At 49.5% G+C, this 27462-nt stretch overlaps 2 protein-coding genes and 1 pseudogene across 10 annotated transcripts; 2 read left to right on the plus strand and 1 right to left on the minus strand.

Annotated features, from left to right (window-relative positions):
- The first annotated feature begins 249 nt into the window (after positions 1 to 249).
- LOC101053931 (myosin regulatory light polypeptide 9 pseudogene) lies at positions 250 to 2833 on the plus strand (annotated as a pseudogene). The gene is made up of 2 exons (XR_012517613.1): positions 250 to 331; positions 653 to 2833. The product of XR_012517613.1 is annotated as a myosin regulatory light polypeptide 9 pseudogene (transcript).
- A 248-nt stretch (positions 2834 to 3081) lies between these two features.
- On the plus strand, positions 3082 to 27443 carry CNPPD1 (cyclin Pas1/PHO80 domain containing 1). 7 transcript variants are annotated; one of them, XM_010336294.3, is made up of 10 exons: positions 3082 to 3159; positions 20017 to 20071; positions 22505 to 22585; positions 23010 to 23118; positions 23666 to 23747; positions 24231 to 24351; positions 24433 to 24561; positions 25135 to 25196; positions 25873 to 25990; positions 26213 to 27443. In XM_010336294.3, the coding sequence occupies exons 2-10, from the start codon at positions 20069 to 20071 to the stop codon at positions 26753 to 26755; spliced, it is 1248 nt and encodes a 415-aa protein (XP_010334596.2). In that variant the 5' UTR covers positions 3082 to 3159; positions 20017 to 20068; the 3' UTR covers positions 26756 to 27443. The 7 variants fall into 7 exon arrangements, with proteins under 7 accessions (XP_010334596.2, XP_010334598.2, XP_074255108.1 ...); XM_010336296.3 differs by lacking the exons at positions 3082 to 3159; positions 20017 to 20071 and adding an exon at positions 21182 to 21346; XM_074399007.1 differs by lacking the exons at positions 3082 to 3159; positions 20017 to 20071 and adding an exon at positions 21379 to 21397.
- On the minus strand, positions 15369 to 21139 carry RETREG2 (reticulophagy regulator family member 2). Of its 2 annotated transcripts, XM_039469573.2 has the most exons (10): positions 20722 to 21139; positions 20325 to 20431; positions 19587 to 19617; positions 19105 to 19240; positions 18296 to 18380; positions 17849 to 17992; positions 17616 to 17710; positions 17306 to 17441; positions 16541 to 16836; positions 15369 to 16435 (listed from the first exon to the last, which is right to left on the minus strand). In XM_039469573.2, the coding sequence occupies exons 1-10, from the start codon at positions 21000 to 21002 to the stop codon at positions 16220 to 16222; spliced, it is 1527 nt and encodes a 508-aa protein (XP_039325507.1). In that variant the 5' UTR covers positions 21003 to 21139; the 3' UTR covers positions 15369 to 16219. The 2 variants fall into 2 exon arrangements, with proteins under 2 accessions (XP_039325507.1, XP_039325506.1); XM_039469572.2 differs by having other exon boundaries at positions 15369 to 16836.
- Positions 27444 to 27462: the final 19 nt, after the last annotated feature.

The raw sequence follows: 27462 nt of genomic DNA on the forward strand, positions 1-27462 counted from the left end.
TCAGGGACTGGCGAAAGGGCCAGCGAAGGCGAAGTCGGATATCTTGGGGATGGAAGGCTGGATGATTTGGGGTCCTTCACAATTCGGTCCGTAGACACGATGCCCTCCCCCTGGCCATTTTGTTCACGGCCACGGCTGCCCTACGTCTCCACGAGCTGAAGGGAGCACACTCCCATCTTTCTCTGAAGTACAGACCTCTCTAGAGATGCAGATCCCTCCTCCAGTTTCGACTTTGGTACCCGCCTCAGACTGAAGTAGGCGCACCTGCTATGTGATCTTCCTGCTTCTATTCTAGTACCCATATCACCACTGAGCTGTCCCCAGCCCCTACGTAAGTATACTGGGAAGTCAGGAACCACGTCTACCTTGTTTCGTGTTAGGTTCTAGCACCCAACAGTGCCTAGAACAGTGTAGTCCTCAGACTTTACTGTGAATCCAAATCGCCTACAAAGCTAGTTTAAAATGCGGATTTCCGGGTCCTGGAGCTTTTAATTCAGTAGGAAGGCCTGAAGGAATTCTGACACAGATTGCCCATGCACCCACTCTGAAAAACACTAGCCTAGAATATTCTCAGTGATTATTAAATAAATGTAGCTAGGACTACAGGCACAAGGCACCATGCCCAGCTCATTTTTTAATTTTTATTTTATAGAAATGGGGCTCTCACTTTGATGCCCAGACTGGTCTTGAACTCCTGCCCTCAAGTGATCCTCCTGCCTTGGCCTCCCAAAGTGCTGGGATTGCAGACGTGAGCCACTACACCTGACCAATATTCTTCTTACTTGTTTTTCCTTTATTTTTTTTAATTGTGTATTCCAGGAAAACTTGTTTTTATTTTAAATTACTTCCAGGACTTTATAAATGCTTTTATTTTATTTCAATATGTAACTGTCAGATTTCAAATTATTCTTTTCATGTCTCATAATTATTTGATTCTAAGAATTTTGTTTATTCAATTTTTCTCTATATATATTCATCAGTAGCTTTAGAATTGTAGGCTTCCAGGCCTGGCATGGTGGCTCATGCCTGCAATCTCAGCACTTTGGGAGGCTGAGGCAGGAGGATCACTTGAGCCCAGAATTTCCAGCCTGGGCAACATAGTGAGACCCTGTCTCTACAAAAATTAAAATAAAAAGATTTGTAGGCTTCCACTTTGGAGACACTTGTATGGAGCAGACTAAACAAAAATAAACACTGCCTCTCTCCCTACTCCCACTTTACAAATGCTCAGATAACCAAAGCTTTGTGGAACTCAAAAAATAAAAATCTTTGGATCGCATTTTTTAGCATGAGCCAGAATGCTTGAAGGGCCATGTATTCATTTGTTCTTATGTTGCTGTAAAGAAATACCTAGCTAGGGATAGCTGCAGGGAAGGGTTTACTGAGGTGCTCAGATTCTTGCAGCTGTGTGGGGATTTAACTACCACCATGTCAAGCAAAAGAGCTAAGACCAAGACCACCAAGAAGCACCGTCAGCATGCAACATCTAATGTGTTTGCTAAGTTTGACCAGTCACAGATTCAGGAGTTCAAAGAGGCCTTCAACATGATTGATCAGAATAGAGATGGTTTCATCGACAAGGAAGATTTGCATGATATGCTTGCTTCATTGGGGAAGAATCCAACTGATGAGTATCTGGATGCCATGATGAATGAGGCTCCAGGCCCCATCGATTTCACCATGTTACTCACCATGTTTGGTGAGAAGTTAAATGGCACAGATCCTGAAGATGTCATCAGAAATGCTTTTGCTTGTTTTGATGAAGAAGCAACTGGCACCATTCAGGAAGATTACCTGAGAGAGCTGCTGACAACCATGGGGGATCAGTTTATGGATGAGGAAGTGGATGAGCTGTACAGAGAACCACCTATTGACAAAAAGGGGAACTTCAATTACATTGACTTCACACGCATCCTAAAACATGGATCAAAAGACAAAGATGACTGAAAGAACTTCAAATTCCAGCCAGGTGTGGTGGCATGTGCCTGTAATCCCAAGTACTCAGGAGGCTGAGGCAGGAGAATCACTTGAACTTGGAAGAAGGAGGTTGCAGTGAGCCAAGATGGCACCATTGCACTCCATAGTAGCTGGCACCCATAGACCCAGCTACTCTGGAGCCTGAGGCAGAAGAATTGCTCTAACCAGGGAGGCAGAGGTTGCAGTGAGCTGAGATCATACCACTGCACTCCAGCCTGGGCGACAGAGCAAGACTCCATCTCAAAAAAAAAAAGCGACAAAAAAAAGATTAGTCTGGGCGTGGTAGCTCACACCTATAATTCCAGCACCTTGGAAGGCCGAGGCCAGTGGAGCACTTGAGGTCAGGAGTTCGAGAGCAGACTGGCCAACATGACGAAACCTTTTCTCTACTAAAAAGACAAAAATTAGCAGGGCTTGGTAGCAGGTACCTGTAATCCCAGCTCCTTGGGAGGTTGAGACAGAAGAATCACTTGAACCTGGGAGGCAGAGATTGCAGTGAGCCAAGATCGTGCCACTGCACGCCAGCCTGGGTGACAGAGCGAGACTTCGTCTGAGAAATTAAAAAAAAAAAAGTAGAGGTGAGGTTAGAAAGCCACAAGGGCGGCCGGGCGCGGTGGCTCAAGCCTGTAATCCCAGCACTTTGGGAGGCCGAGGCGGGTGGATCACGAGGTCAAGAGATCGAGACCATCCTGGTCAACATGGTGAAACCCCGTCTCTACTAAAAATAAAAAAATTAGCTGGGCATGGTGGCGTGTGCCTGTAATCCCAGCTACTCAGGAGGCTGAGGCAGGAGAATTGCCTGAACCCAGGAGGCGGAGGTTGCGGTGAGCCAAGATCGCGCCATTGCACTCCAGCCTGAGTAACAAGAGCGAAACTCTGTCTCAAAAAAAAAAAAAAAAAAAAAAAAAAAAGCCACAAGGGCAGAGGGGCAGAGGGTTGGGGCCATTAACAGGAGGGTAAGTCCTGCAGTGAGGGACATCTGGATATTTTTCTTACCTTCTGTGACATGAAACTTAATTATCTGAGCATGATCGCCCTCTACCTTGCTCTTCTTCCTAGAAGAGACCTATGGCTCTGGCAACTACAGATCCTGGAATTTTTTTTTGTCCCGCTGGGTCAGTGGGTGGATCTGAAAACCTGAGGAAGCAGAGACTAGCCTGATCTGTTGGAAAGGACTGAGAGGTAAGCATCAGAGTGAAGAACAGAATTTGAAAGATTACAAGGGAAGGGGCTCACCTGGAGAGGAGGCACAGAACAGGTGGAGTTTGAAGAGTCTAGGAAAGAGACTGACAAAAATGGAGGGACGATGTGTTGCATGAGGCAATGTGAGAAAAGTGGGGAAGAGAATGGTAGGAAATACTGTGTATTGGGCATGTTCACCTCCTTTAGTGTGTTTGGGAATGATTTTGTTGATGCATCCCAGGGTTTTCAGTGCTCTGTAGGTGTCAGACTGGCAAGACCTTGCTGAGACTGGCTAGGAGGAGCTTGCCTCCCCAGGGAATAGGGCATGTGGCTTGTTCTGCGTAGCTTCCTTGTTTTCACTGGGCGAAAATGACAGGGTACCAGTCTTTGATTGAAACTCTGCACAGGCCGGGCGTGGTGGCTCACATGCCTGTAATCCTAGCACTTTGAGAGGCCGAAGGGGGTGGATTACCTGAGGTCAGGATTTCAGGAGTTCAAGATCAGCCTGATCAACTTGGTGAAACCTGATCTCTACTAAAAATACAAAAATTAGCTGGGCATGGTGGTGGGTGACGGTAATCTCAGCTACTTGGGAGCCTGAGGCAGGAGAATTGCTTGAACCGGGGAGGCAGAGGTTGTAGTGAGCTGAGATCAAGCCACTGCACTCCAGCCTTCTCAAAAAAACAAAAGAAAGAAAGAAAAGAAAGAAAAATAGCTGGGCATGGTGGCTTACGCCTGTAATCCCAGCTACTTGGGAGACTGAGGCAGGAGAATTGCTTGAACCCAAGAGGCGGATGTTGTGAGTCAAGATTGCGCCACTGCACTTCAGACTGGGCGACAGAGGGAGACTCCATCTGATCTCAAAACAAAACAGGCCAGGAGAGGTCGCTCATGCCTGTAGTCTTAGCACTTTGGGAGCCCAAGGCAGACTGATTACTTGAGGCCGGGAGTTTGAGATCAGCCTGGCTGACATGGTGAAACCCCATCTCTGCTAAAAATACAAAAATTAGCCCAGTGTGGTGGCACTCACAGGTAGTCCAGCTACTCAGGAGGCTGAGGCAGCAGAATCACTTGAATCCGAGAGGTGGAGGTTGCAGTGAGCCGAGATCATGCCACTGTACTCCAGGCTAGGTGACAGAGCAAGACTCCGTCTCAAAAAAACAAAGAAACAAAACAATATAAAACAAAAACAAAAAAAACCCTGCACAGTCCGAGGAGTTTGTCTGTTAAGATAAGGGAGGCGGCTAGGCACAGTGGCTTATTCCTGTAATCCTAGCACTCTGGGAGGCCGAGGCAGGCAGATTACAAAGTCAGGAGTTTGAGACCAGCCTGACCAACATGGTGAAACCTCGTTTCTACTAAAAATATAAAAATTATCCAGACATGGTGGCAGGCACCTGTAATCCCAGCTACTCAGGAGGCTGAGGTAGGAGAATCACTTGAAACCAGAAGGTGGAAGTTGCAGTGAACTGAGATGGTGCCATGGCACTCCAGCCTGGGTGACAAGAGTATAACTCCATCTAAAAAAAAAAAAAAAAAAGAAAAAACTGATAAAGGAAGCTACCTAGACCTTCTGAACCCCAGCTCCTATCAATCACTGGGAATCTGTTTTCAAAGAACCCAAGCCTTACTTGTGTTCTGTCTCTTCAGACTTGCTTTGAGTCAGATGCGAGCTCTGTTCCTCAATTTTACTTCCTGAGAAGCTTCCTGGCAACTTTTGTTTTCCTCAGCCAGAATCAGCTCATCTTCAGTAAAGTTTAGGTGAATGTTAATGTCCCTTAACATTAAAACCAAGGTCCTAGTGGCTTTGCATGTTTCATCAGAGCCTCTGAGCCATCTCCTGCCATGGGGTAGCCACCTCTACCTTTTAGGGGCCTGCTTTTAGCGTGTCTGCACTTAGCTTAGTCTTGAAGAGTGACTCAGGATTGTCCAGGTGAAATGGACAGAAACGTGTTCCTGCCTGAAAGATGCAAATACAAGAGGAATGAGGAGGGTTATAAATACTTGCTGTTCTGGGGTTGGAATATTCCATTAGAGGCAGGAAATGGGGAGAGAGAGGAAGTTAAACAGCCAGGTAATTTTTGCATTGTTTTGAAATGTGTGTGTATAAACATCTATATTCAGGGGGTAAAACTAGGGTTCAAACTCACCTTTTGCTTCCAAGTTTAGCAGTTTTTCCATATAGCCAGAGTACCCTATCAGTTAGATCACGGGTGATCCACTGGGGCAATTTTGTCTCCAGGGGATATTTGGGGGGTGGGGAGGCAGGAGGAGGGGTCTTTTGACATCAAATGGGTGGCAGGCAAGTGAGGATGATACTCAACATTCTACACTGCTTGGGCAACATGGCGAGACCCCGGCTGTAGGGTCCAGCCCTACAGAGTCCTTTGAGCCCCTCTCTGCTAATGTGGAGACGAGAAATTGTAGAAATAAAAGACATAAGACACAGAGATAGAGAAAAGAGAGTTTGGACCCAGGGGTCCACTGCCAACAAAAGCGCGGAGTCCAGCAATGGCCCCGAGTGCCTGGACACTCTTTTATTGAGTACACAGCTGGGGGCAGGGTAGGTAGGGCGTGGCATTGGTGGTTGGTGATCAAGTACATCACATGTCATATAGGTGGGGGCCCAAAGCTTTCAGGTAGCCAAGATGAGGTAAGGAGCATAATGCATCAGCACTTTTCCATACTTGTTAAGAAAGAACAAAGACATTAAGATTTATATTGCTTTTACTGATTATCTTTTCTAAGAAAAAGGAGCCAGGTGCAGAATGAGAACATGAGAGTGGACACGGAACGTGACCACTGAAGCACAGCATCACATAGAGACAATTAAGCCCTGGGATATCTACAGGCCTACCTAACATCATCAGGCCTGCCGCAAGGGATTGAGGAACGGAGTTTTCTCCTGACTCCCCCGAGGAAGGAGACATCTCGGCCATCTTGGACAGCTTCTTTCCTAGCTGGCTAAACAGCAGGCGCTTTCCCAGCACTGGCGCTGCCGCACAGCCAAGGAGCCCTCCAGTAGCCCTTCTGTGGGCATGGCAGAGGGCTTAAAGCATCTTGCCTTAGGGTCATTGCTTTCACAGTCTCACCTCAGGTTCACACTTCCTACCTGAGAGACGTAGTAAAAGAATGAGGATCACCTATGAATAACTAAGATCTCCTATGAATAGTTACTGTGGTTATATTTCTAGTTACTTTCTTCTTCATTATTTATATGGAAATAGGCTGAGGCTATTGGCTCCTGCCTCGGTACTTACGAGGTCTCCTCACTACACCCGGCAAGATCTTGGCTTACTACAACCTCCACCCTCTGGGTTCAAGCGATTCTCCTGGTGGGTCCTTTTTTCTTTTCCTTTCTTTTTTTTTTTTTTTTTTTTTTTGAGAAGGAGTTTTGCTCTTCTCAGGATAGAGTGAGATGGCGTGATTTTGGCTCACTGCAACCTCTGCCTCCTGGGTTCAAGCAATTCTCTTGCCTCCCAGTAACTGGGATTACAGGCGTGAGCCACCATGCCCGGCCAAGAGGTGGATCTTAATTGCCCTCCCGTTGAATATAAGCTGGACTTAGTGACTTGCTTCTAATGAATTGAATATGCAGGGAATCATGGAGTGTGATGTCTGACACTAGGTCATAAAAAGCATTGTGACTTCCTTCTTTCTCTCTTGGATTGTTTGTAAGGGGGAAGGTAGTCATTGTAATGGCAAAAGCCACAATTAGTTTTTTACCAACCTAATATGTTGTGATGACACTCAAGCAGATATAGGGAGAGGTTAGTATGATGAGGAACTGAGGCCTCCTGCCAATAACAAGTTGGAATTGAGGCTTCTAGACAACTGCCACATGAGCGAGCCATCTTGGAAACAGACCCTATAGTCCCGGTCAAGCCTTCAGCTGACTGCAGCCAACCCTGAGTGGCATCTTTTTTTTTTTTTTTTTTTTTTTTTTTTTTTTTTGAGACGGAGTTTCGCTCTTGTTACCCAGGCTGGAGTGCAATGGCACGATCTCGGCTCACCGCAACCTCCGCCTCCCGGGTTCAGGCAATTCTCCTGCCTCAGCCTCCTGAGTAGCTGGGATTACAGGCACACGCCACCATGCCCAGCTAATTTTTTGTATTTTTAGTAGAGACGGGGTTTCACCATGTTGACCAGGATGGTCTCGATCTCTCGACCTCGTGATCCACCCGCCTCGGCCTCCCAAAGTGCTGGGATTACAGGCTTGAGCCACCGCGCCCGGCCCCTGAGTGGCATCTTTAAAGCTTTAAAGCAAACTCATGGGAGACCTTGAACCAGAACTAGCCAGATTCTTTTTTTTTTTTTTTTTTTTTGAGCTGAGTCTCACTCTGTCACCAGACTAAAGTGCAGTGGTGCGATCTTGGCTCACTGTAACCTCCACCTCCTGGGTTTGGGTGATTCTGGTGCCTCAACCTCCCAAGTAGCTGGGATTACAGGTGCGTGTCACCATACCCAGCTAACTTTTGTATTTTTAGTAGAGATAGGGTTTCACTATGTTGGCCAGGATTGTCTTGATCTCCTGACCTCGTGATCCACCCACCTTGGCCTTTCAACATGCTGGGATTACAGGCATGAGCCGCTGCGCTCTGCCACCTACTTAGATTCCTAATCCTCATAAGTAGTGTGAGATAATGTTTGTTGATTTACGCTGCTAAATTTAGAGTAGTTTGTTATGCAGAAATAAATTATCAGTACACTTTGGTATTGACACTTTTTACTGAACTGTTGTCTTAGCCCATTTGGGCTGCTATAAAAAAATACCTGAGACTAGACAATTTATGAACAATCAACATTTATTGCTCACAATTCTGGATGCTAAGGAGTCCAAGATCAAGGCACCAGCAGCTTTGGTGCCTGGTGAGGGCCCATCCTTGTAGATGGTACCTTCTATGTGTCCTCAAATGGTAGAAGAAGCAAACAGAGTTAGGCTATCTCGAGTCCTTTTATAAGGGCACTAACCCCAGTTTTTAGTTTTAGTTTTTTTTTTTTTTTTGAGGCAGAGTTTCGCTTTGTCACCCAGGCTAGAGTGCGGTGGCGTAATCTCAGCTCACTGCAACCTCTGCCTCCCAAGTTTGACCATGTTGGCCAAGCTGATCTCAAATTCCTGACCTCAAGTGATCCACTGGCTTCAGCTTCGCAAAGTCCTGGGATTACAAGAGTGAGCCAAAACACCCAACCCACTAATCGTATTTATGAGGGCAGAGCCTTCATTATCTAGTCATGTCCTAAAGGGTGGGATTTGGGTGAGCACACAACCACAACCAAACCATATCACAGGTACAGTGACTTAGGCTTGTAATTCCAGCACTTTGGGAGGCCAAGGTGGTCAGATAACCTGAGGTTGTGAGTTTGAGACCAGCCGGACCAACATGGAGAAACCATATCTCTACTAAAAATACAAAATTAGCCAGGCGTGGTGGCACATGCCTGTAATCCCAGTTACGGGGAAGCTGAGGCAAGAGGATCACTTGAACCCAGGAGGCAGAGGTTGTAGTGAACCAAGATTGTGCCATTGCACTCCAGCCTGTGCAACAGGAGTGAAATTCTGTCTCAAAAAAGAAAAAAAATATAGCTGGGCAAGGTAGTGGGCACCTGTAGTCCCAGCTACTGGGGAGGTGGGCCAAAGGGATCACTTGAGCACAGGAGTTTAAGGCTGAAGTGAGCTATGATCTTACCACTGCACTCCAGCCTGGCCAACAGAGCAAGACTTTGTCTCAAAAAAAGATTATAAATTCAAAATTGCTTTCCAAATAATATAATAATTTGATGCAATCACAGAAGATCAAGCTAGCTGGGCAATCTTACCTTAAACTCAGAAAACCCAGCTCCCAAACCAGCAACTACGAACTTCCTGCTCTAGATTGTTTGAATTGCCTTTAACCTAGATCAGGGAAAAAGAACTCACAAGTCTATCTGTCGATTATTTTAACTTAGCTACTGTTCACTCTAGAACAGTAACAGACAAGCAAAGGCATGCATCAATAACATAGACATGTAACAATCACCAAACTCTTTTCACTAGCTGCTTCAAAATCTATAACTGGTTACTCTAGTATTAGTTCAATTTAGTCTAACAAGCTTTTTTTGAGCACGTACTATGTGCCAGACACTGTGCTAGGCTTTGGGGATATTCAGATGAATAAGACATTGTCTTTGACTTCAAGAATAAGCAGTATTGTGGAGGCTACACATACATATATGTGTATTTGTATATATACACACCCACACATAGACCTATATATCCTATATCCACATACTGTCAGAGATAGTATGAGGATTCTCTGTGATAATTGGGAAAACAGAAGTATGCCCAAGAGACTGCAGAAGCACTAGGAGAGTAGGACTGACACAGGAGTGGGGGGTGGCATGGTGAGGGATACTAGGGGACATTTATAGATGATGCGTGGCCTGAAGTACATCTTAAAAGATAAGTGTTCAGGCACGGTAGCTCTCACCTGTGATCCCAGCACTTTGGGAGGCTGAGGCGGGTAGATCATATGAGGTCAGGAGTTCGAGACCAGCCTGACCAACATGATGAAACCCTGTCTCTACTAAAAATACAAAAAAGTTAACTGGGCATGGTGGTGTGAGCCTGTAGTCTCAGCTACTCAGGAGGCTGAGGCTGAAGAATTGCTTGAACCCAGGAGGTGGAGGTTGCATTGAACCAAGATTGTGCCACTGCACCCCAGCCTGGGTGACAGCGAGACTCTGTATCTAAAAAAATAAGTGAGGTGTTTGCCAAGTGACGGGGTAGGGCATGTGAGTGTAGAGCAGAGATAGGGGAGGGCAGCAGAACTGAGCAGCAAGAAGGACAAGCCATTTGGGGTTTGCTGTTGCTGTAAAGAGCAAGACAGGCCAGGGTCAAATCTCAGAAGACTTTTTTTTTTTTTTGAGTTGGAATCTCACTCTGCTGTCCAGGCTGGAGTGTCGTGGTACGATCTTGGCTCACTGCAACTTCTGCCTCCCAGGTTCAAGCGATTTTCCCACCTCAGCCTCCTGAGTAGCTGGGACTACAGGCGTGTGCCACCACACCCAGCTAATTTTTGTATTTTTTTTTTTTTTTTTTTTTTTTGAGACGGAGTTTCGCTCTTGTTACCCAGGCTGGAGTGCAATGGCGCGATCTCGGCTCACCGCAACCTCCGCCTCCTGGGCTCAGGCAAGTCTCCTGCCTCAGCCTCCTGAGTAGCTGGGATTACAGGCATGCGCCACCATGCCCAGCTAGTTTTTTGTATTTTTAGTAGAGACGGGGTTTCACCATGTTGACCAGGATGGTCTCGATCTCTCAACCTCGTGATCCACCCGCCTCGGCCTCCCAAAGTGCTGGGATTACAGGCTTGAGCCACCGCGCCCAGCCTAATTTTTGTATTTTTAGTAGAAACGGTTTCACCATGTTGGCCAGGCTGGTCTTGAACTCCTGACCTCAAGTGATCCACCCTCCTCACTCTCCTAAAGTGCTAGGATTACTTTTGTTACATTTTGTTTTTGAGATGGAGTCTCGCTTTGTCACCCAGGCTGGGGAGTGCAGGCTGGAGTGTAATTGTGTGATCTTGGCTCACTGCAACCTCTATCTCCTGTGCTCATGTGATTCTCATGCCTCAGCCTTCCCAGTAGCTGGGATTACAGGAGCACACCATCACTCTTGGCTAGTTTTTGTATTTTTAGTAGAGATGGGGTTTCACCGTGTTGGTCAGGCTGGTCTTAAACTCCTTTTTTTTTTTTTTTTTCTGAGATGGAGTTTTGCTCTTTCTCCCAGGCTGGAGTGCAGTGGTGTGATCTTGGCCATGCCCAGCTAATTTTTGCATTTTTAGTAGAGACGGGGTTTCACCTTGTTGGCCAGGCTTGTCTCGAACTCCTGTCCTTGTGATCTGCCATCTTGGCCTCCCAAAGTGTTGGGATTACAGATGTGAGCCACTGTGCCCAGCCTCAGAGACTTCCTTTTTTTTTTTTTTTTTTTTTTTTTTTTGAGACAGAGTTTCATTTGTTTGCTCTTGTCACTCAGGCTGGAGTGCAATGGTTCGATCTTGGCTTACTGCCAACCTCTTCCTCCCGGATTCAAGCAATTCTCTGGCCTCAACCTCTTTAGTAGTTAGGATTACAGTTGCGTACCACCATTCTTGGCTAATTTTTGTATTTTTAGTAGAGACAGGGTTTCACCATGTTGCCAGGCTGGTCTCGAACTCCTGATCTCAGGTGATCTGCCCACCTTGGTCTCCTGAAGTGCTGGGATTACAGGCATGAGCCACTGCACTCCGCCTCAGAAGACTTCTTGACCATTTCAGGGAGGTTGAATTTATGTCTCAGAGGAGAGCCTTCAGTTAATAGTAAGTAGTAGAGAGGTCATCACATTTGTATTTTAAAATAATCCAGCCACCTTCTTGGGCACAAATTTCAGGTGGGGAACAAGAATATGACAGGGAAACTGTCTCACTGGGCTAGGTGAGATGAGGAGGGTGTGAGTCAGGGCTGTGATGGAGGTGACAGTCAAGAAATCAGCAGCAACTGGTGATCAACTGGGTGTGGGATGAGGGAGGAGGAGGCCTTCGTGGTTGGCGTACCAGCAAGTGAGATGGATATGACAGAAAAAGACTTCTGTTTTGGGGAGGTCAGGGAGTAGAGTGCAGAGTAGAAAGAGGATGTGTTCAGTTTTTGATATAATGAACAGCAGGTCCATCTTCATCCATTTTCTGTTGTTTATATAACAGAATACATGAATCTGGGTAATTCATAAAGAATTTCTTACAGTTTTTGTTTTTGTTTTTGTTTTTTTTGAGACTGAGTCTTGCTCTGTCACCAGGCTGGAGTGCAGTGGCACGATCTCAGCTCACTGCAATCTCCGCCTCCCAGGCTCAAGTGATTCCCCTGCCTCAGCCTCCCTAGTAGCTGGGACTACAAGCATGCAACACCATGCCTGGCTGATTTTTTCTATTTTAGTAGAAACGGGGTTTCACCATATTGGCTAGAATGGTCTTAATCTCCTAACCTCATGATCGGCCCACCTCGGCCTCCCAAAGTGCTGGGATTATAGACGTGAGCCACCATGCCTGGCTGAATTTCTTAGTTATGGGGACTGACAAGTCCAGGGTCGAGAAGCCACATCTGGTGAGGGCCATCTTGCTGACAGAGACTCTGCAGTCTTGAGGTGGCACAGAGCATTACATGGTGAGGGGGCTGGACATGCTAACTCAGATCTCCCCTCTCTTTTTATAAAGCCATGAGTTCCACTCCCGTAACTCATTAATCCATCACCCCATTAATTCATGAATGGATTAATCTATTCACCTCTTCAAGGCCCCATCTGTCAATACTGCCACATTGGCCAGGCGTGGTGGCTCACGCCTGTAATCCCAGCATTTCGGGAGGCCAAGGCAGGCGGATCATGAGGTCAAGAGATCGAGACCATCCTGGCCAACATGGTGAAACTCCATCTCTACTAAAAAATACAAGTTAGCTGGGCATGGCGGCATGTGCCTGTAGTCCCAGCTACTTGGGAGGCTGAGGCAGAACTGCTTGAACCCAGGAGGTGGAAACTGCAGTGAGCCAAGATTGTGCCACTGCACTGCAGCCTGGCGCCTGGTGACAGAGTAAAACTCTGTCTCAAAAAAAAAAAAAAAAAACTGTCACATTAGGGATTCAATTTCAACTGAGTTTTGGAGGGGACAAATATTCAAACTATAGCAGTGTCTGGTGGACATTAAAGTGGAGATGCCTAGTTGGAATTTCTGGGAAAGGAAATGAACTAAGATTCAGAAGTCATCCAAATCTGAGTGGGAACTAAATGGGTTAATACATGAAATTGTCCAGAATGAGTGAGCAGAATGCAAAGATAAGTGAGCCACTGATACCCACAACAATCCAACTTTTAAGGGCGTGGACAGAGGAAGAGAAGTCCAGGTGACTTTAGTTGGACACTAAAAGCAAATATGGTGATATATTTTCCTTCCATGATAGAATTATTCTTAGAATCACTACTCTTGATCATTATACTTTTGAAGATCATTTAAAATCTACTGTTTTGCAATATTCTCTTGACTAGAAAATTAAATTCTACCTAGCACTATTATCAACCAAACTCAACTCATATCTGCCCTCTGAAGTCCTACAACCTTTGAAGTTTGAAGCCAGCTGATGTGAACCCACTCAGCTCTCTTCTTGGATTAGATTCCCAGTTCCTTCAACAGTCTGTTATATGATGATTTTCAGCATTCATTTCTAGCAGTCCTCTCCTGGACATAACTACAATTTGCCCACAAGCACAGCAAGCCATCCTCTGGAAGTTATTTTATTTTATTTTTTTGAGATGGAGTCTCACTCTGTTGCTAGGCTGGAGTTCAGTGGCACAGTCTTGGCTCACTGCAACCTCCACCTGCCAGGTTCAAGTGATTCTCCTGCCTCAGCCTCCGGAGTAGCTGGGATTATAAGCATGCGCCACCACACCCAGCTAATTTTTGTATTTTTCGTAGAGATGGGGTTTCACCATGTTTTCCAGGATGGTCTCGATCTCATGAACTCATGATCCACCCACCTGAGCCTCCCAAAGTACTAAGATTACAGGGTGTGAGCCACCATGCCCGGTTGCCATTCTCTGAAAGTATTAGAATACTCATGCACAGAACACTAGAATTATCACATTTCTTGTTCTGGAGACTACACTTCTATTAATACAGCCTAAAAGTAAGCTTATGAGCAACATTGAACTATTAGCTGTTTGAGTACATGGCTAACTAAAATGTACTTCCCCCTCCCCCAGCATAAACATGTAGCCAACTCTTCTCTCACCAGTCTGTACTTTTCCAATTGATTTTTGTTTAGCCTAATTGTAGGTTTCACATTTCTGCTTTCTTCTTTTACTCATAGGAAAACCTTTGGCCCTTTCATCATGGTGCATGAAACGGCCAAGACACCTGATAATGGAAAAAAAAATTATAGACAAATATCTAGCAACCATCAGACCATGGTGAATATAAAGAATAGACCCTCATGAAACTCCAGGCCTATGGAGAATATTTTGATCCAGCTACAAGCTTCTGGTTCTATTCTCAATGTCCAAGTTTAATAAGGAAATGGATTAAAGATAGGACATGTGGTAGCCATTGCATGACTAGTTAATTCTACTTTTCCTGAATTGCCTGCTTATTGATTGTAACTATTTTTCCATTCTCCTGTGAAATCTCTAGATCATGAAAAGTTCAAGTTCCTTCAGTGGCACAGGACAGGGGCTCAGTGAAACCCTCGGTCAAATGTGAAGAGAAAAATTCTTACACGCTTAGGAAAGATATGGCATAGAAATCAAATCAACCTCAGACAGGTAGCATTGCCATATGGTACCTCCAGCGAAAGACAGGTAGCATTGCCATATGGTACCTCCAGTTGAAGGCAGAGGACACGAACTCATCAAGGAGGCCATCTGCTCAGTTCTGGGCTTTTCCCAAAGAGGAAGGAATGCCATGTCCACTCTTTGTGAAGCCAAGGTATCAAGATTGGTTCGCTATAGTTCTCCCATCCTCACTCATCTTCCTATCTGTGCCCTATTAATGGACAGGGCCTTACTGTTTGATGCATTTGCTGAAGCCAAAACTAGTTGGGTTTGGATTCTGGCTCTACAGGGACCCGTGGCCTTCAGGAAACTTAACCTGTCTATAAAATGAAGTTAATAGCAGTCTATATCTGAGTTGTGAGCAAATAACACTTGTTAATATCTATAAATCCCTCAGAGCAGAGCCAAGCACATATGATGGACTCAGTAACCATTAGATACTATTTCTTCAGTGTTCCTTGGCTCCAACTCATTTCTAACACAGGTAAAGGTCCTCTATTGCTCGTTTGGCTTCCCCAGTATAGATAAGTCAGGGCTGAGTGAGCTGTTAGCACGCAGATGGGTGAAGACTTCTTAAGGAAACAGTGTTAAGGTTGTAGGCCACATGGTAGAACACAATTGCTATGGTCCCAAATTTCTATTGACTGGGAAGACAAGGCAATTTCCTCCTGCATACATTTTATTCACACATGCTACATCTCACTACAGATCACACTGTCGGGAAGATGGCTGAGGGGAAGCTAGGGTTGTCAAGGTGATCCTTGCTTCAGCCCTGTTATGCACCAAAGTAGTAAACAGCCAAAAAGACTAGGGTAAACCGGGTAAAGGTGAGGAGGAAACGTGGTACAGGGTGTAGAAGGCAGTTCAGTCAGGCAGGCAGCAGTTCTAGCCAATCAACATTTTATTTTTCAAGTCAACACCTGCACAGATGTTACTGTCCACTTCCTGACCCTGGTAGGAGGTCCCACTACACTTGGACCACCCAGAGGAGCAGTAAGGAAGCCCCTCATCTCAAGACAGAGCGCATGTTCACCAACTCCAGCGCTGGCGCATGTGCTGTGGGATCCCGGCTCTCCTGCATCATGAAAGGCCGGGCTGAATGGGGCAAGGATGCAGTGAAGGTTACACAGACTACAGTGACCTAAGAGTGTAACTACTGGCCTGACCCACCGCCCCAGGTTTACTCTTTACTTTCCAGACCAGGAGCCTCCCTAAAGCTTGGCCAATGCCCATGGGATAGGAGTTGGCAAAGGGTGGGGTTGAGCTGCTAAGGACAGGACACAGCAGGGAAATAAAGCAGAGAGTAACGCAAGACAGGAGAGAAAAATTATAAAGTGCCTGAACTAAACAACCAAGTGGGACACGAGGGCAGAGCAGCACAGGTCCCTGAGGATAGGAGGAAAAAGAAAGGGCCAGACCACCAGGGCTTGGGGCATAGTGGAATGACAGTAGAGATGAGGCAGGGAGGCAAGCGCAGGCTGTGGGAAGGACTTCCCTAGCCCTGTTCACATCCACTAACCCAAATGGAAAATTATTTACAAATTTAAAACCAATCCTAGGCACAGGTACTGCACCATGCCCAGGACAGCAGGCAGGCAGGCAGAGGGTGGAATGGCTACCATCCGACAACCAGCTTCCCCGCGCACTGCCCATCCCGAGTGGGAGGCAAAGGAGGAAACAGCAACATTCCAAGCCAGGAAGCCCTACTGTGCCTGCAGCTCCTTCCCCAATGGCTCATGGCTCTGCCACGGCCCGAGCTTCTTGGTCTGACTGTACCAGAGAATGGGTGTCAGGCCCCAGGGGTGGAGCATCAGGGGTTTTTTGGGGTGTCCCTGGCTCCAAGCCCAGCTCTGCATTCAGCTGCTCCAGCTCCCCCTGATCCAGCAACTCAAAGTCCTCAGTGGTGAGTGCCTCTTCTTCCTCAGGGGCAGGCAGGGGCTGGGGTGAGTCCTGGGAAACAGGTGGGAGAATGGAGGGGGAGGGGGCCGGGTCACTTTCAGCAAGGCAAAGTGGGGGTGACAGGGTGCTGGGCGGAGCAGTGAGGTCACCACTCACTGTCTCTGGGCTCAGTGTCTCCACCGGTCCTCCAGGGGTGCATTTCACTCCATCTGAAGGGGACCCTGCCCCATTGAAGTGCGTGTTCACAAAGTGAAGTGGGGATGAGAGCCGAAGCAAGGTTTCCTTAGCTGCCACATCATCTTCCTCTTCCTCTGAGTCCAGGGCTTGCCTTGACAGGGCTTGAGGACGGCTCAGTAGGTCTTCAGGCGGGGCCAGCTCTGCCTCCTCTCCCTCTCCTAGGTCCCGGCTTAAGGTCTCCTCTGGCTCACTTGGCAGGCTCTGCTGGTCCAAATCTGTACAGAGAACAAAGAATTAAGAATGGTGGCCGGGTGTGGTGGCTTACGCCTGTAATCCCATCACTTTGGGAGGCTGAGGTGGGTGGATCATGAGGTCAGGAGATCAAAACCATTCTGGCCAACATGGTGAAACCCTGTCTCCACTAAAATACAAAATATTAGCTGGGTGTGGTGGTGTGTGCCTGTAGTTCCAGCCACTCCAGAGGCTGAGGCAGGGGAATTGCTTGAACAAGAGAGGTGAAGGTTGCAATGAGCCAAGATGGCACCACTGCACTCCAGCCTGGCAACAGAGTGAGATTCTGTTTAAAAAAAAAAAAAAAAGGAACGGGGAATGGGCCTGCTAGGGTCTTTTAGGAGCTGAGTAGAATTAGAGAATCAGTAGGCCAGAGAGCACAGCAAGTACCCATGGTAGGAAACAGGAAGATCAGGGGAGGGTGAGGAGGGGCCAGCAAAGGGCTCCCCATACCCTCAGAGACATCAGTCAGTTGCGGAGTTGTGGCCCGGGATACGGAGAAGCCACCACTCTCCAAGATAGAAGCCTCTTCATCTGACAGCTCTGAGTCTGTAATGGCCAAAGCCAATGCTGTTTTCTTCACATCCACCTACAGGAGAGCCAAGATGAACACGACACATGAGGGGGTAAGAGAACAAATTTGTCAGGGGCATCCCCTCTCCCAAACCTCTGGCTTCCACCTCCTTTAGAGGTGGCAGCTCCAAAGCAGAAAGATGTTTCCTCTGGCTTTCTATTTGACACCCCCGTCTTCCCTGGACCTCACCACTGGGGAGAAGCCAGCCAGCTCTGCCTCGCTTTCACTCTCTGTCTCCGCCAGTGGCTCATCACCTCCTGGGGGTGCATTCTTCCCCTGCCGCTCTAGAAAAGCAAGAGTAGTAGGGCAGTGACCAAGCATGAATGATGGGAGGGGAGAAAGATCTAAATTCCAGGGCACCTCATGAGCCACAAGCCAAGGCCCTCCCCGTCTTTCACCCTCCCATTATGGGAGCCCCTTACTCCTCTTGTCGTGTTTGTGATGCAAGGCATTGGCTTCTGCCTTCATGCTGTAGTCCAGCTGCATGAGCAGGGGCTCCAGGCGAGTGTACATCCTCTGGATCAGCTCATGATAAACCACCAGGGGCCACAGCAGGATACTCAACACTATGGGTTAAGAAAGTCAACTAAGAGCTCCCTATGCCAATTTCCTAAGGGTCCCCATTCAACTGGTCCTTAAACTGAAGTGCTGAAGGTAGGCAAAGTCGTTTCCCAAGTCTGTGCCAACCTCTTCTCACCACATCGACTACCCTCCTCCCCAGGTAAGTCTTCCACAGTTACTAACACTAAAGCATCCCTGGAGATCTCCACAAATCAGAAACTGAGCAGAGAGTAGTCTTCCCTCTGGATCAGCACAAAGAAAGAAGAAAGGAGAGGGCTTTAAATAGGGCAGGGACAGACCCTACTCACAGACAATGTAGGAAATCATAATCCCTGGAACATAGTGTCCCAGCACAGCCAACACAGCACAGCCAGAGCAGACTCGAACACAGAACTGCAAAGAAAAGCACAAGTCTAAGAACAGCAGGCTGAAATATGTGCCCTGCTCAGCTGGAAAAGAAACTACTGTTCAGCTGGTAGAAGGATGGGTATGTCCTTGAGGAATGGGGTGGTCCAGTTTGGTTAAGAGGATGCTCAAGACCACCAATTCAGGAAGTTGGCAATAGATAGTGCCCGATTCCTGTAATTCACACTGATCTGCCTTGGCAGGAGAAAGTGCCAAGCTATCAGAAGCTTTTTTTTTTTGAGATGGAGTTTCGCTCTTGTTACCCAGGCTGGAGTGCAATGGCACGATCTCAGCTCACCGCAACCTCCGCCTCCTGGGCTCAGGCAATTCTCCTGCCTCAGTCTCCCGAGTAGCTGGGATTACAGGCACGCGCCACCATGCCCAGCTAATTTTTTGTATTTTTAGTAGACAGGGTTTCACTATGTTGACCAGGATGGTCTCGATCTCTTCACCTCGTGATCCACCCACCTCGACCTCCCAAAGTGCTGGGATTACAGGCTTGAGCCACCGCGCCCAGCGCCAGAAGCTTATTTCCTGAGGTAAGACTGCCTCCTGCTCCAAGGACTAGCTGTGAATGCTGCCTCAAGGAGGCACCCAGGCCTCTTCTTCCAGGGTCTCCAACCGGGGTGTTTACATCACTCCACTCCCATCCCTGCCACCTCTATTCCCCTTCAGTGTGTAGTGAACTGTTGTATGATCGGGGGAAAGTTACCTGAGCGGGATTCTGCCTCTTATACTGCAGCAGCTCCTGTAGGTGAATCTGGAAGGTGAGCCAGCTCTCAGCCAGGTATCTGCACAACTCGGGCACACTCAGCAGGTGCGGCCGGGCGCCTGACCCCGCACCCTCACTGGGGAGACATGACATGACCCCTGGAGGCCTCAGATACCAGCTTCCTAGACACTCAAATCCCTCTGAGAATGTCAATGACACCTTCTGTCTAAAAAGTGAATAACCCCACCGCCCAAAAGGAGGCTGTCCTGGTCTTCGAAAGCAAAGTCAGGAGGACCCAACCCTCTGCCCCCAAAGGAGCAGGCACGAGAACACCTACATGGGAGCCTAGGACCATGACAAACCCATGGCTTGTTACCAGTCCATTCACAATGCTGGGGCATTGCCCTGCTCCATGGTGACACCGGCACCGGCAAGCAGAACAGGATGTGGGCATTTGTCTTCAAAAGGTGGCCTGCACTCACCTGTCAGAGTGTGGCTCCTCTGGGGATGATGCTAGAGAGATAGGAGGGGGACAGATTTTTGAGTGGTAGGGGCCCTGGGAGACACTCCCAAAGTCAGGAATAGTTGTCCCTCATTTGCAGCCCCAGAGCACTTTCTTCAGATGCCAATTGGGGAGCTGTCACATGTTACTGTTTTTGTCTGTCTCCTTTAGACTTTACCCTACTCCAGCATAGGAACACATTTTACTCATGCTTCTATCCCAAGCAACTCACACACAGCCCATCACCTGTTAAGTAAATTACATGGATAACAAGAAAAACAACACTGACATTCCATTTATACAGCTCATATCATATGTGAAGCACTATCACAAGTATAGGATGTGTATGAACTCATTTAATCCTCTCCTCACCTGTCTATGAAGTAAGTTCTATCATCTGTGTTTTACAGATAAGGAAATTGAGGCAAACGGAGATTGAGCTACTTTTACAAGGTCACAGACATGGTAAGTGGTGGAGCAGGGAAAGGAACCCAGGCAATATGGCTGCAGACTTCACAATAGCCACTGCACCTGCAGTAATATTAATTTGGGAAAGGGGCAATTCTCATTTTAGACAATTCCCTGCAAAAAAGGAAGGGGAATATGCCTGGGAGACAGGTGACCTGCTGTCCGTTCCCCTCACCATTCAACCCCACGCCGCGGAATCAGGCACCCAGCAAGTGCCCAAAGGGTGCTTACTGAGTGAAGAACCACTCACCTGAAACGTCAGGGAGAAAGCGAGGCTGCCAGAGATCCAGCAGAAAATAGGCCAAAAGTGAGACGCTGAGTAGGAAGAAGGGCCGGAGGGACGAGGAAGACAGCAACCTTTGGGAGAGACAGGCACCTCAGCCGTGAGTGGGTGACGGAGGAGGCTCCTGCATCCATCTCGGAAGGGGGAAAGGCGCCTACTGATGGGGGAACGGCACCGCTAGGCCTGACTCGCGACTCAGAGACAGAAGAAAGGGGCAACCTAAGCGGATGTCAGCCTGCAAAAACTGCGATGGGCCATTCCGCCGGGCCAAGTGACAACCCAGAAAGGGGAATGGTGCTCTCGACCCCTCCCGCCCCCGCTCTCCCGCTCAGCCCGGCCCCGCCCCCTCCTCCGCGGCCGTTACCAGAAGAGGCCGTTGAGCGCGGCAGCCGTGACCAGGCTGTGCAGCGGTTTCTCCCACACCAGCAGCCGCTGCGCCGCCGCCAGCACCGCCTCCCAACTGCGGAGCCGCAGCCACAGCGTCGTGGCCAGGCGTCCCACCGCCTCGGCCGTGGCCGCCTCCTCCTCTGCCTCGCCGGTGGCCTCACCCATGCCTAGGCTCAGACCCAGACCCAGGCCTAGGCTCAGGCCCATCCCCGGCCCCCCACTCGCGCCGGTGTTACCCCCGCCACCGCCGCTCGCCATAGCCCCGCCGCAGCCGCCGCCCGAGCCCGCGAGGAGCCAGGGCTGCGCGGCCGCCGCCGGGGGCGCGTCAGGCGGAAGGGGGCGCAGCGGAGGACAGCAGAGGCTGCGGACGGGCGTCACGTGACGACAGAGCGCCGAGGCCGTCACGTGACGCGGCCCAACCGCCCGGATAGGGCGGCCCGCGCTTGCGCGCCGGCGGCTGCCGCTGAGCCTGCGCCTACTCAGGAGCGTTTTCTGGCTGCAGGAATCCCCCCGCGTCTGAGTCCTGGTCCCGGTCCGGGCAGTGGAGCCCGTTTCCGTATCCCACAGTGGGCCGGGCGGCTAGGGAGTGTGGTGCTGCCCAGGTATCCCCGGTGTGGGGCAGGAAGTGGGCTTCCAGACGCCCAGTATCCCCGGTAGGATCTGCTTCTGCTCGGGAAGGGCGGTGGCCGTCCCATTTCTCAACCCTCTACGCACTGGTGCTCCCGGTTCCCTCCCCTCAGCGGGTAAACAAACACGCACCAGCGCGTGACTCGACAGACGCGGAAACAGCTTCGTCTACTCAGAAAACGTGTTTTTTTTTCTTGTCTCCTTAAACTTTCCCGCCTCCACATATCGGAGCTCCTTCCCACCTCGGCCTCTTCAAGCATGCATGAGATTGGGGGCGGGAGGTGGGTTTAAAAACAAAACCTTGGGTAGATGCAGTTTACTGTTGGGTCGACGTGTTGACACGTTTTGGGGCCTTATATTCGCTTAAGATCACAGAATTTCCGCAGTAACCTTTGGTTTAAAAGTTCAGATTACATAAAAAGAACCCCTGGGTTTCTTTTCCTCCTTGTCCATAGTTCACACGCTGATACATTTCTTGTGGATCCTTTCAGATGTTTTTCATACGAATTGCTGAGTGTATAATCTCCCTTTCTAAAAAGCAGTTGAGAACAACTGCCTGTTGTGCGTCTCGTCTTATTCACATTAACTTCACCATTGCTACGGAAAGGTCTGCCTGACTCCTTCATCCTCAGTGAGGACTGGTCCCCTAGGAATTGTCCCCATTTCTCAGACGGGCGCCTGGGGCTCAGCTCTGGGACTTGGCCGTGCTCTGGGAGACCAGGAGTTCGAGTCCGGGTCCTGCCCGCTGGGCGGGAGGCTGGGCGGAGCGGGCGGCAGGAAGTGCGGACGCCGACTCCCGGGCGGCATCCCCGCAGCTTGTAAACGCCGGTCGGACGCGGCACGCGCGCAATACGGGCCTCGCAGCTAGGTCTCCTCTTTACTCCGCACGGTGAGCGCCGCACGGACGTTCGACGCCGGGCTCCCGGGGCCTAGGGCTCCGCGCCGTGCCAAACCCGGGGCGGAACAGGAAGAGGAGACCGCCAGCCGGGTCCCCGCCTTCCGCCTCCGGGAGGAGGGAGCTGCGAGGGCGAGGGCGGCGGCCCGCAGCGGGGAGGCAGCCGCGCAAGGTGGACAGGCGGGCGAGGACAGCTCCGCGCTCCCCCCACAACTCGTTTCCTTCCCTTCCTTCGCAGGGCGGAGGCGCGATGGACCTGACTGGGCTCCTCCTGGACGAAGAAAGCACCTTCTCCCTCGCCGGCTTCCAGGACTTCACGGTGAGCGCGCGGCCCGCCTTCTCCCCAGCCTCCTGGCGCGCCCCTCCGGGCCCCGGCGGCTCCGCGAGCTCGCCTGACTCCCGCGCCGGGACTGGGTGGCAGCTGCTGGAGCAGTGCCTCCTCAAGGCGGTGGCCGCTTTGGCCCAGAGGGAGAGCCACGGGGTACAGGAATGGGGGTAGAGGTGGCCAGACGAGGGCCCTTCTCGGAGAACTCCCGGGGAGTCCTCGATGAGGGTAGGGGAGCCTGCTTCTGTGGACCAGGCTGCCATTGGCAAGCGATTCAGAGAATTCGGGTCTGGGTATGGCATGGGCCTCCTGGCCGTGAGGCCGGCCTGTCCCCCCCCACCGACTTACAGCCCGGAGTCAGGATCTCCATCATACCTTTCCCTGCTCTTCACCCTCCGCTGCGCCTGCCCTGTTTCAGTTCCTTCCAGGACACCAGAAGCTGAGTGCCCGGATCCGAAGGAGGCTCTACTATGGCTGGGACTGGGAAGCCAACTGTAGCCTGGAGGAACTCTCCAGCCCGGTGGCAGGTTAGGCAGCGTTGTGTGACTGGACAAGTGAGAAGCATGAAAATGGGGTTGTTATCAGCCATTAAAATGACTCGAGGTTTGCCCGGTGGCTGCACTGTCTCTTTGTTGCTACCTTGTTGGTACTTGATTTAAGAGGGCAGTTTGTATTTCCCATTCTTTTAGCCCAAGTGAATAAAAAACATTGCTGCCATGTATATCTATACAAACCACTCTTGATTTATATATTGAAAATCTAATTTTCCAAGGATATCCATTATATATTTCCCAAGTAAACAAGGCCTGTTTATGCCACAGATGAACAGCAGTGGTAGACAAATCTGGATAATTTCAGGTGACAGAGCAGTAAGCTTTCCTGCTAGAATGAGCTGAAATTCAAACTTGGAATGGGCTTTTTGTCTGAGTATGGGAGAATTTGATTTCTATTTTGTTACTATGGTCCTGGTCCTTTCCCCAAGGCCTCAGAAAATACAGATCTGCGTCTTCTGCTAGCAGTGGCGACTGGTGTGTTGGGGGTGGGTACTTACTTGCTCACTTCTGTCCCTTGCAGACATTGCTGTGGAACTGCTCCAGAAGGCAGCCCCCAGCCCTATTCGCCGACTCCAGAAGAAATACGTAGCTCATGTGTCCCGGTGAGCCTGGAAGTGAGGATAGGATGAGAGTGTTTGGACCCTAGAGAAAGAAGAATAGTTTTTTCTTTTTCTGTTCCTTTTTTTTTTTTTTTTTTTCCCTTGAGACAGTCTTGCTCTGCTGCCCAGGCTGGAGTGCACTGGCACAATCTCAGCTCACTGCAGCCTCCACCTCCTGGGTTCCAGTGATTCTTGTGCCACACAGCCTACCTAGTAGTTGGGACTACAGGCACACACCACCATCCCTAGCTAATTTTTGTATTTTTGATAGAGACAGGGTTTCACCATGTTGGTCTTGAACTCCTGGCCTCAAGTGATCCACCCACCTTGGCCTCCCAAAGTGCTAGGATTACAGGCATCAGTCACTGTGCCCAGCCAGGAATAGTTTTTTTCCAAAGATAAGTGGTAAAGACAGGAGCTAGCATCTTAAAACTTGCAAGAGTGGAAGGACGCTTGGATTTAATTAGTGATCCTTTCTGCCCTCAGGGAGGCGTGTATCTCCCCATGTGCTATGATGCTGGCTCTGGTGTACATTGAACGGCTCCGGCACCGAAACCCAGACTACCTGCAGCACGTGTCATCCTCTGACTTGTTCTTGATCTCAATGGTAAGATACCCCCTCCCCGTCTCCCTAGTGAGCCAGGGGCCTGCTGTGAGCTCTGCTCTACCACTTCTGGTTCCTCGGCAGATGGTGGCCAGTAAGTACCTCTATGATGAAGGGGAGGAGGAGGAGGTCTTCAATGATGAATGGGGAGCTGCTGGGGGTGTGGCCGTGCCCACTCTCAATGCCTTGGAGAGGGGCTTCCTGAGTGCCATGGTGAGTAGCTGTTCTCTCTCTTGCTCAGTTTCCCTGGCCCATCTTTACCATCCTTAAGTCCTTTGTTCTTGCACAGCTTTCTGTTGGTTTGTCATTTGTCTTCTGTCTTTCTTGTGCCTTTGTGTTAGTGTCTTCGTTTCCCATCTCTTCAGTACTAACCACGGTTTTGGAGATTCTAGAGCAGTGAGGCTCTATTCCTCTATTCCTCCAGAGTCCCACAGGTATACTCTGAGTCAGGCCTCACAGGGTACACTCTGAATCAGAGTTTATCCTATTGGGTTCTGAGTATTTGTGTCCATACTTTTTCTGCCCCTAGACGTTTAGCTCCCTGTGGGCGTGAACCATTCTCAGCATAATTTTCTCTCCTCTTCCTTAATGGAGGGTATAATGTGAAACCAGGCAGGTGGTGATCCAATAAGTTAATATGTAAAAGGTTTTAAGACGGTATCTGGCATATATTAAGTGCCAAGTATGCATTAGCCATAGTGGTGGTTGTAGTTGCTTCTATGGCTCTTATTATTAAATGATTGTGGCTCATATCCAAGTCTGGTTTGGTGTCCTCTCTCCTTACAGGATTGGCGTCTCTACACTGACCCTCGAGAGATCTTTGAGGTGCTGAGCTGGCTGGAGAGCTGGTAGGTTCTAGGAGTTGAGAAGAAGGGCTTGAGGGATTTGGGGGCTGAGGCCTCAGCTATAGGAGCTAGAGATGGGAGTCTGTGTAACTAGGGGAGGAAGGAGACAAGAAAGAGAATTGCCAAGATAGTGGTTCCCAAACATGTGTGTCCTCTTCATCATCTTCTTTGGGAAGGTGGGAAACAGCTTATTTAAAATACATGTGTTGGGTGGGTACGGTAGTTATGCCTGTAATGCTAGCACTCTGGGAGGGCAAGGCAGGAGGATTGCTTGAGTCCAGGATTTCGAGATCAGCCTGGACAATGTAGCAAGACCCCTGACCTTACCAGAAAAAAATATTAGCCAGGTGTAGTGGAGTACACCCATAATCCCAGCTCAGGAGGCTGAGGCTAGAGGATCACTTGAGTCCACAATGTCAAGTCTGCAGTGAGCTATGATTGCACTACAGCACTCTAGTCTGGGAAACGGCAAGATCCTGTCTTAACTAACTAAATAAATAAAAATAAATAAAATACAGGTCTTGGTCTCACCCTTAGTTTCTAGATCAGCAGATAGCCTAGGAATCTGTAGGTTTAACAAGCTCCCCAGTGTGTTCTGGTGGGTCCTGGGTGACAGGAGGGTGCCACTGGGCTGGCTGAGGGAGAGTTGCGTACTCTGTCATTTCTCTATTTCCCCTAGTGTGGCTGAGCAGCAGGGACGGCGGCGAGGCTGGTACACCTACACAGACCTGTGTGTGCTGCTGGAGCAGCCAACCTGGCAGTTCGCCCTGGGCTCCCTCTGCCAGCGGCTGGTAAAGGTGAGGAGGGCTTGGAAGGACAGGAGCTTCAGCAGGCTGATGTATAGGGTGGGATGGTGTGAAGTGATTGCTGAAAGGCCCGAGAGATGGGATTGGGAATAGATGGGCAAGATGGGGTATAAATGGCTATAGAGAGCTCCAACTGGAACACAAGTTTCTAGAGGCAAGGGGTGAGAATGTGTTAAAGACAGTCAGAATCCTTTCTTACCTCCTCTCCTGCAGCTGTCCTGCATGTTAGCTGTGGCATATGTGAGCAGTGTGGCCCTGGCTGTGGCATCAGTGGCCGTAATACATCAGTCTTTGGGGCTGTCCTGCACCCCTGCACCTGGGCCACCTGACCTTGGACTGACCTCCCGGTGCCTCCTGGAGCCCTGCATACCTTCTGTGCCACAATGCCTGCCATCTCCTGCTAATGTCTCCAGCTGCCTGAAAGGCAGCACAGGGCTGCAGTCACTCTGGGGCAGTCTTCTTGCCTCGCTGACTCCTCCACCGTTGCCTCCCCCAGACCCCCCTGCCCCTCCTACTCTTTTTCATAACTGCCCCCTTTGCCAGAAGCTCCAGAGAGACTCCCCAACCTGCCGTGCCTGCCCCCATCCCAACCGTACAGTCCCTGCTGGGCAGCCCAGCCCCTGGTACCATACCTATGGCCTGGCTCCCCCCTGGCCCTGGAGTCCAGTGCCCCCTTCGCTTCCCCAGCCCCAGCAATGTTCCCTTTTCAGTGTCATGGAGCTGGCTCGCCTCAAGTCTTTCATTTTCCCAGGCTAGGTAGGGCTCCGAGGAATGCATTAAGAGGGTTTGGGAGTTCAGAGAACCTGGAGGAGCAAAGCTTGATTTAGATCCTCTCTGCCTCTCTGGGTCCTTGGCAGATCCCCTGTCCTCCTGGGTGGGAGCTTATGGGGTGGTAGGGCAGAAGGACTGAAGGTCATTCACTTCTAGACCTCAGTGGCTGCTGGCTGGCTGCTTGGCCAGGACAGTGATGACACCAGGGAGAGCTTCCACTTGGTCACCAGGGACATGTCCCAGATGGACATAGTAGAAGCCCTTCTCTTTTTCTAGACGTTTACTTTTTAGTTCCCTAGGATGGAAAGGTAAAGGTGGGAGATAAGGGAAGTGGGGTGAGAGGAGGAAGGAAATGTTGACATGGGCCTGTGTGATGTTCCTGAGGCAGAAGAGCCAGGGACTGATGGGGTCAGGTGGGAGCTGCTGGGTGAGGCAGGGAATTCTTTTCACTCCCGTTCCTTAGCTTTAGTCTAGTGGAGCAAAGGACTGCTGGGACCTTCAACCCTGACCTTTTGTCTTCCAGTGTTCTCCTAGTGTCCTGCTCCTAGGCTTCCTTCTCTTCTCGTTCCTCTCCTGGGTGTTCTCTTCCCAGGCCTTTCTGGCCACTGCTTTGTATCAGGGTTTTTCACGCTTTTGTAGAACTGAGGTTTCAATAAACAGTTTCAGTTGCATGGCCTGGACTTTTCCTTCTG

The sequence above is a fragment of the Saimiri boliviensis genome, chromosome 5, assembly GCF_048565385.1.
Source record: "Saimiri boliviensis isolate mSaiBol1 chromosome 5, mSaiBol1.pri, whole genome shotgun sequence".
NCBI lineage: Eukaryota > Metazoa > Chordata > Mammalia > Primates > Cebidae > Saimiri > Saimiri boliviensis.

Excerpts from the sequence above, each read along its gene's own strand:
- CNPPD1 (XM_010336294.3), top strand. Across the intron at positions 23,748-24,230 it reads TACGTAGCTCATGTGTCCCG|GGAGGCGTGTATCTCCCCAT; the intron begins GTGAGCCTGGAA and ends TTCTGCCCTCAG. Across the intron at positions 24,352-24,432 it reads ACTTGTTCTTGATCTCAATG|ATGGTGGCCAGTAAGTACCT; the intron begins GTAAGATACCCC and ends GTTCCTCGGCAG.
- RETREG2 (XM_039469572.2), bottom strand. The coding sequence starts at position 21,002 with ATGGCGAGCGGCGGTGGCGGGGGTAACACCGGCGCGAGTGGGGGGCCG. Across the intron at positions 19,618-20,324 it reads CTTTCTCCCTGACGTTTCAG|CATCATCCCCAGAGGAGCCA; the intron begins GTGAGTGGTTCT and ends CTATCTCTCTAG. Across the intron at positions 18,381-19,104 it reads AGAGGCAGAATCCCGCTCAG|TTCTGTGTTCGAGTCTGCTC; the intron begins GTAACTTTCCCC and ends TTTTCTTTGCAG.